The 8,746-nt window shown below is 38.9% G+C and overlaps 1 protein-coding gene across 1 annotated transcript in view; it reads right to left on the bottom strand.

The window, feature by feature from the left end:
* Positions 1-2,772: 2,772 nt before the first annotated feature.
* The window catches only part of ATG3 (autophagy related 3), a 22,596-nt gene continuing 16,622 nt past the window's right edge, over positions 2,773-8,746 (bottom strand). The window contains exons 11-12 of the mRNA XM_009289799.1: positions 3,671-3,739; positions 2,773-2,996 (exon numbers count right to left, since the gene is read on the bottom strand). Coding sequence (XP_009288074.1) covers positions 2,915-2,996; positions 3,671-3,739 — 151 coding nt within the window. The 3' untranslated portion in view covers positions 2,773-2,914. The remainder of the gene's footprint in view (positions 2,997-3,670; positions 3,740-8,746) is intronic.

Genomic DNA, 8,746 nt, shown 5'->3' with positions numbered 1-8,746 from the left:
TTGTATACATACCTACTTCCAACAACAGGTATGACACTTTGGATGAATTAACTTTTTCTTCTTTCATATGGTTGCATTTGCTACATCCAGGTTTTTGGGGGTTTTTTGGGTTTTTTTTGTTTTTTGTTTTTTAAAAAAGTAGACTTAGAACAATTCTCACCAGTTACTAGCAGAGAAGGTGATTTTCCAATAGGAAAGCAGATAGGTACATTTCAGTAAGCTTTTAGCATAAGGCGACACTAAATTACTTCTGTCCCTATGGACTTTACAACACCCAGACAAATTCAAGGAATTCTAGTTCTCTAGCCATGGATCAGGCTGTTTGTTAGCAAGCTGGTTAAACAAGCTCCACTTTCCCACACCTAAGAATGCAGCCACAGAAGGACAAAGTTGAAATTGCCCTCATTCTTTAACGCTATTTCCACCCTTCATTATTTATAGTTTAGACTTTGATTAGACTTCAAGAAGGCTAAATACAGAAGTGCACTCCCCACGTATTGCTTGGAAGTTACTGCTTTTTTTCCTCTGTTTCTTTTTTATTGGAAGCAAGTCTTTTTTGTATTTTAGAAGTATTTCATGTAAATCGAGGACTAGGTATCTTAAGTTTGACAATAGAGCTTGTGGTGGTCATTATTTTAAATCTCTGTAAGGCTATTCCCTTTGCATCATAACCCATTCCCTGTGCGTAACTTTGATTCAGATTCAGTGGAATCAAAATTTCACCCACATCTTCACTGCATGCAGCAGCTGTAAACTAGAATGTACTCAAAGACCAAGATCAAGAGCTAGAGATCTAGGAGGCAAGTAAAGAGCCACAAGAACTGTAAGATGTGAAGTAGGAAAGGGACTCCAGCAGAGCAGAACTTCTCAGGAGCTATTCTGATGTAGAGGGAAAATTCAGACAACTCGTGACCCATATAGGATTTGCCAGAAGCTATAACTGAGGTTACTATGTTTGCCTATGTTTATAGCAGTTCCTACAACAGCAATTTTCACTTCTAACAGGAATTTTTAATACGAGTCCCAAACAGAAGAAAAGGATTAACGTACAGTACAACTGCTGCAAGTGTACCCAGGTCAAATTTGTTTGCTCAGGTACAGCCACTTTGATATCCAGCCAAGCAGAGCACCACATATTAGTCACCAAGCACCAGGTTTCGTGATACTAGATATTTCTGTGCTACAAATGCCATAAGACATTAAATATCATGGTGCTGATGGAAGCCACTGGCAAGTTCTCTTTAGTTCTGGTGCTCCTCTGTTATTTTGCCACAGTCAGAGAAAGAGGCCTTCATCAGTTTATACTTAAAAAAAAATCATGCCACTTACTTCTGTCAACAGCCTGACAAAGAAGAATGTGTTATTTGTTAACTCCACATACCGGAAACCAGTGAAAGACTAATTCATCTTCCTAAAAGAGAACAGACACCTTCTAGGGAGAAGGGGACATTTCAAAAGATTCTGACAGAGCAAAGAGAAAAAAAATATACATCACTGCTGGTTATTTTAAGTCATATTCCCACTTCGCTCCCCTCCAACCCCCCCTATTTGTTGGGTGGAGGGCAGCTACTTCCTTTGTTACCAAAAAACCCAAAACATCTTTGAAATTAGTCTGCTAGGGAAAATCCTATGGCATGACTCAGTGGGTGTGGTTAAGTTTTAACAGGTTTCAGCTAGCATTACTCTTCACTTATGCAGACATTGCTTAAGATACTGTCCAAGAAAGAGGAAGTGAAGATAGATATCAAAAGAGGAAAGCCAATTTAAGCATAGTACACAGAACTTGATTACAAGCTCTCATGTAAGTAACAGCATGGTACAGAGGACAGCCAAGACGGGGACCAGTTGTGCCAAGACAGGGACCAACCTTCCTACCCAACAGTAAATTCAGCCAGTTGCAGACACCCGACTTCAGATTACCTTGCAGAATGCAAGTTGGATGTTTGGGAGGCAACGATGCTGTCCCGAAAGCTAAACAGAGTTTAAGTGAACCTAATAAATATATATACATTATATGATGGTCCTTTCCTCCCATTTTCATTAATGAAAACCTTACATTTTCCAGGGCAGAAAGTGGCTGCTAAAGCCTGGATGCATCTGCAATATTGGAATTCATAAAGAACCCCATGTATATTTACCCCAAAAAGGAAACCATGCTATTAGACTACCAGTTAGTGTAGTTGAGGCAGACAAGTAATCAAGATTGAACCTTCCTCTACCATAGCAATCTTCTCCCTTTACCCCCAAGCTGTAACTTTGTCAGTAAGACTGTTCTTGCCTTTATTACAAGATGAACAGAGTACATACTAATATTCCTCCTTTGTCTCCCAAAAAATTTCATCTCAAAACACTAGTCTTGCCCAAGTGTACATCTAAATGACCTTTCAAAGACTGGTTAGTTACAGCTTTTAGTTTAAGATGTAGTCAAACTCTTGTAACAAGATGATCACTTATTTTCTTTCAGCTTTCAAAATCCTCCTCCAGCTAGAGGAAACATAACCATTCATAACTAGGAAAAAACCACACAGCTTTTAAGTGAATTTAAATGGGAGGAAAAAAAAAATTCACGTTTTCAGGAATCAGCAATGAAGCCAAAAGCATTAGGCTTCTACTAAGAAAGTAGATTTTAGCTTCCAATATAGACAAAAATAGTCTTCTGTTGAACAGAAATTGAAGGAATTATGGAGAAAAAAATCCCACCTCTTAGTGCAGTGTCTGTATAGGAATGAAAGTGATTTATTTATATTACACACAAAGATTTTTATTAAAAAGGCTGGTAATGGAACATTTTATTTCAATGCATCAACTTGATAAAAGGTTAGTTACAGAAATTGTGTATAATGTTGTATAAGTCACATGGATGGGTTATTTTAAAAAAGATTTGATAATTAGAGCAGGACATCTCTTATTCTGGTTACATCGTAAAGTGCCTCGTGTAGTCATATTCTATCGTTGGAATGACCGCCTGTACAAATTTCAAGAAAATAAGAAGGTACCTAAGTTTCTTGTTAAGGAAAATGTGCAATAGCTAGAAATCCTGTAAAACAAAGCAGAAGTCACATTCAATGGTCTGTTCAACAGCATTTCTTGCTAATAGGAAAATAACACCTAGCAATTATACAGTTATTAAGAAAATTTCAATTGTGAGGCATTTGATATTGATGTTCAGAACAGTTTCACTAATTTTTCATTGCTTTTTTGTCAGCTGTTTTACCAAGATATTGCTCATATGCAGAGTAGAGAATAATGGGACCTCTACACCTTTCAGAAATGAATCTCGGATTCAAATCTAATACAGAAGCTACTGTACCAAGAGGAGTGATTACACTCTGGCCAGAGTCTATGAACCTCCAGCCTCATCCCCCTACACTGGGATCTCGGTTTCATACTCACAGCTATCTCCTTCACACACCTACAAACAAGGGCTCAACCCTGTCCCTTCAATCCTACCTACTTTCCCCATTGCTCCTGCCACCCTCCCTGCCCCCCCCAACAACTGATGAACAGTTTGTTTGCACAAAGGAGCTCATCCCAGAACTCTAGTAAGCGCTACCACAAGCAGTTGTTTACTGCTTTCACACACAATTGCATTCCAGTTTAAGAATCTTGAGGTAACGCTCCTTACACTGCAAGAAATCTAAGAATACCATATAGTAACAAAAAAGGATACATGTGAACTCCAAGTTCTCCCCCACCTTCTGCAACAGTCTCGATTATTTTCTTCATCACTTCTGCATGCCTGAAAAACAGATCAGAAAGAGTGAAAATATTTTAAGGAAAAAGTAACTCCCTCTTCATCTCAATAATATCTTGTGCAAATCAAAGAGTTTTGGACTGTTAGCTTCAGAAGCAGCAAGAGAAAGCTTTCAGTTTACTAAGAAAAAAAACCTCAACACTAACAGAAAGTTAGTATTAAAGTGATGAATGTAACATTATTTGCCAGCTCCTTACATTCACAAGGAAAGAGAAAGATGTTCTATGCTACAGTGTAGACTGAGTGCTATAATGAGAATCAATACATATTGCTTGTCACTAGTGTAATTGTTAATTGCTAAATGCCACAGAAGCCACCAGGTAAGTCCCCGGAAGGTAATCCTCACCAGCAGCAAGCCACCAGAAGTTCCCAGGTGACCCCTGAAAAAGATGCCTAGAAATTGCTGCAACTTTTTTAGCTGCCTCTGCTGCACTCTTAAATTTGTAGAACTTACGCAATATCAAACACTTACACAATCATAATTTCCTAGGAAAGGCAGGCTAAACCAACCCTGCAGAAATTCAGCTCTCCGACTGACTTAGGGTATGGAAACTTTATCTGGCTACAGCAGTTAACTTGGGTTCTGTGGCAGATCAACAATTTCTAAGCTCAGATCAACAATTTCTAAGCTAGCTGCTTCTCTCTCATGACCCGTTATTGTAAAGCACTACAGGGGAGGACAAACATTTCCTCAGGTCACTGTGTTTTGACATTAAGCCATCGGTGACATACCAGACCTACTATGAACCACACAAACATTTGTGTACAAAGCTGATCCTGGGAACATAACATGGAATCACAGAATAGCTAAGGTTGGAAGAGACTGGTCATCATCTAGTCCAACCCTCCTTGCTCAATGAGCAGTAAACCAGAACAGATTGCTCAGGACCTTGCCTGGTCTGGTTTTGAATATCTCCAATGATGAAGACTTCAAGTCTTTTCATGACCAATTACAATTCAGAAGTAATGGTCTTGTGTTCAGGATAGTTCTTATACCCCATAAACCAGGGGATGAAGAACATAAGAAATCAGAGGGGAGAACTACTGTATGTTTTATTTATATTTTTTAACACAAACTCCCAGGTTGTATAACTCCTCTTACTTTTATCTACACTTCAACTTTGTTTTAAATTCATGATTCTGTAGGCAATCTTTATCAGTGAGGTCACACAGGGCTATGGACATCCATCTACACAACACTGCAAGCTAATTAACAGTAGTAGCTTAAAATACCTGTCCTGAAACGACCTATGTGCCTACTGAGAACAAGGAATAGTGGTAAGCAGAGTTTGCATAACTTTCTGACCATGCTTTGATACCATTATGCAAATCTTAATAGCTGACCAGTAACTGGCATTTAGTAGTTACCTCCAAGGTTAATCATGCTGCCAGCGACTGCAAACACAAGGAAGGAAGCTGTAGCAGTTACCAAGACACATTGCAAACAGGAACATGCAAGTCTGGGGAAATGCTAAAGGTCAGCATTTGTCATTTGCTGTGCTGTTGGTCATTGCAAATCAGCTAACCCTCACAGTTGATTCCAATTCTGGATCCTCATGATGCCCCTGCAGAACACATTCTGTATCAGGTGTCAAGGCCAGTCGCTTCTATATAGGAACATGGCCACTGTCAAAACTTAAGCTTTGACCTCATCCATAACGGTAGACTATTTTTTGTACTGGCACAGAACTCAGGTCACCTTCCAGCTATTAGAAGTCCTTAACAGGATACTGGCTCAGCTTCATGCATCTTAATGACATCTGTTCTTTTCTGTTTCCTAAGGTCTAGTTAGATATCTAGAATTCCATAATGGCCACAGTAATGGTCATTCTTACTGTCATACAGTTACTCATGAAAAGCTTTGCAGGTGGTTTATAAACTATCAAAAGTTTGTTTCCTGTTTTCAGTTTCCTTCTATAAGAAAATTTTGAGGAATTAATATGAAGTATGTATACCCTTCAATGGAAAGAAATAAGATAACTTTGGGAGAGATGTCATCTAAAATATCCTTCTATCTAGAAATCTCAGGTTTCTTTTTTTTTTTAACTTCTGAATAAAAGTCCCCCAGAAGTAACTCTGAACTAAATACACTACATGCTCACCAGTGCTTGTTCCAGGACCTGTTTGTAGATCACCTGAGCTATCAAATAGATCAGACATTTAAAACATCTACTAAAATCACCTAATTTACTTTCCCCTATATCAATCAACTCTTGAGGTGGTTCAAGTAATATAAATGAGTTACTATTCATGTTCCAAGTCAGAAATACTGCTGCTCCTATTGAAAATAAATTGAGATATACAGAGTTAAGACTGTACATTAAGGGGTTAAAAATAAGTCGAAAGAAGCTGATTTCTTAGACTGATTAGATGACCCTTTACGCTCTCATCAGGAATGTTCGCTTTCCAGCTGAAGAACCCCTCTCCTGCTTTGCAATTGACCAAAGCTGTCAGTCAAAATATTTGTTACTAACTTCATATTGGAATTCAGCACAGCTGACATACTGACATTGTCTGAGTACCAGCTGGAAGGGAAATATACACCATCAGAAAGTTAAAAACTCTTCCTGACATATGGGGGGAAAAAACCCGACACCAGAAATTATTCATTCCCCCCCTGCCCCTAGCAGTTCATAGAGATAAAAGACCTTCCACGAGGCTTTCTGTGTAGTGGGCAACAACTATAAACTTCCATTACAGAAGGTAAAATGCAAGACTTTTTAGGACAGCGTACTTTCAAGAAAAAAATTACTTATGAATTTGCTTCCTGACATATGGGGGGAAAAAACCCGACACCAGAAATTATTCATTCCCCCCCTGCCCCTAGCAGTTCATAGAGATAAAAGACCTTCCACGAGGCTTTCTGTGTAGTGGGCAACAACTATAAACTTCCATTACAGAAGGTAAAATGCAAGACTTTTTAGGACAGCGTACTTTCAAGAAAAAAATTACTTATGAATTTGATTCAGTGTCTGTAACTGCTCACACACAATTAGACAGGTGTGGAAAAACCCACAAACATCATCATTAGGAGAAACATTCAGAATCTGCAAGAGTCAGTTAACCTTAAGATCTACAATTCACTGATCCTCGCAGTTGCCTCTAGTCACTTCCCTGCAAATGTTTAGAGTACATAAGGAAAAAGAGTTCAGAAGCCTGTCACCATTTATTCTGAAATAGAGAAAAATAAGCCCTTGGAATTAGTGCAAGTAATTCAGATTTAATTGTAAATGTGTTTAGTAGTTAACTAGTCTGATAGTCCCTTCATAACACCCACATAAAAAAGTTTAAAATTGTGATTAAACCAGTTTGCAGCAATTAATAAGGAAGTTGACTATGTTCCTCCCAGTACCATAAAAATGCTGACAAGAAATACAACTTACAGCAGAGCTGCAAAATGAACAGTTTCAACTAATTACTCAAAATAGAAGCACTCTCAAGCAGCTGACAGCAGCACCCAACTGCCATTTCTTTCCTTACTCTGACGCTTGACATAGGGATATACACGTCACAAGAAACAGACAAGTTTAGGACTATGCAAATACCCTACGTTATACAATTCTTGTAACGTGCAGGGAAGTAACAGCAGCAGAGCTAGCTAAACACTGGTACTTCCTAGCCAAATTAAGAACAAAACAACATTTTCAGCTATTATTTTTCACCTCAGAAGCCCAGACCTCGTTAGCTGTTAGCCTTACCAATTTAAGAAAACAGAATAGCTCACCTCGGAGAGTAAAAGAACATACTTAAAACCTCCATTTTAGACACGCTGTTAGCCTCTTTCTTCACAGCCTCAAGATGATCTTTTCAAACCTTTCCGACATTAAGCAGTTGCCAGTCAACTAGATTGCTTTTTCAGAAGGACTAGACAGTTTCCTCCACATTCAAGACTACCAACAAATCTGTCTCACTGTGGTATCAATCATCTCTTTCATGCTTAAAAGACTAATTGGAACAAGTGCCATGATGCAAACCATTTCTTCGAGTGTAGGTGTGGATTACATAACAAAGGCACTGGCACTTCACTGGCTTCAGAGGAAGAAGTGAAAACATGCACACAGAGCTCTCATCCATGAAGACTCTCAATCCAAATTCACAGACTAGCATAAAATTGGTTCTTACTCTGCAAAGGTGTTTGCAAAATGAAGCAGATTACATTGCAGCCACAGCCTAGTATAAAACCCACAGGTCTACCTAGTCGGTGAGGGCTGTCATGCCCAAATATCTGGTCATCTTTGTTTCTTCCGAGAGTGCCATTCCAGCCTACATCCATCAACAGGACCTTCTTCCCAACCAATCTATTAGCAGGGCTTCCAGCAATCACTAAATTAAGCCTTGGCTTCAGGCTTTTTTTTTTTTTCCTCCTTTTCTTCTATTAATCATCTTCCTAGTCAGCCTGTTAAGCCTTCCTATATTCATCCCACCTGACACCTCTTCAAAAACACTAGTTGCACAAAAAGCTGCATCCATTTTTTTGTCCAAAACCCTGCAGACAGCAAACAATAAGACAGTCAAAGTCACTAACAGGTTGACACATTAAGACTGATACGTTCATATAAGGTACAAGAATACCTTATTGGATCAAACCAAAGGTCTACCTCGTCCTGCTTATTATCTTATACTACATGCTCAAGAAAGAGGCCAGAGCAGGAACCTAGTAATGCTTCCCCCAAAGTACTAGTTTCCAGCAGTATGCAACCCGGGGACTTTCTAATTCTGGAGCATTCTGATAACTTCACTTTCAACAACTCTTGACAAATTTTTCTTTCATTAACATCATATTGCTTAAATAAATATTTAGTTTAATTAGGTGCTGTGTGCAGAGTTCAATCCTTTTTCTGGCTTTGAACATGCCAGCAGTGAGCAGTATTCAATGCCACCAGTTTTACTATTAGAAAAAAACTGAACACCTATTACTTCACCTTCTGTGCCATTCATGATGAAGGTCACCAAAATCATAACTGCCCCCCCCCCCCTCTCCCTTTCCCAACG

The sequence above is a fragment of the Aptenodytes forsteri genome, unplaced genomic scaffold (genome assembly GCF_000699145.1).
Source record: "Aptenodytes forsteri isolate BGI_AS27 unplaced genomic scaffold, ASM69914v1 Scaffold61, whole genome shotgun sequence".
NCBI classification, from domain to species: Eukaryota; Metazoa; Chordata; class Aves; order Sphenisciformes; family Spheniscidae; genus Aptenodytes; species Aptenodytes forsteri.
Note: the sequence above shows the minus strand (reverse complement) of the source record. Positions and strands in the feature narration are given on the sequence as shown.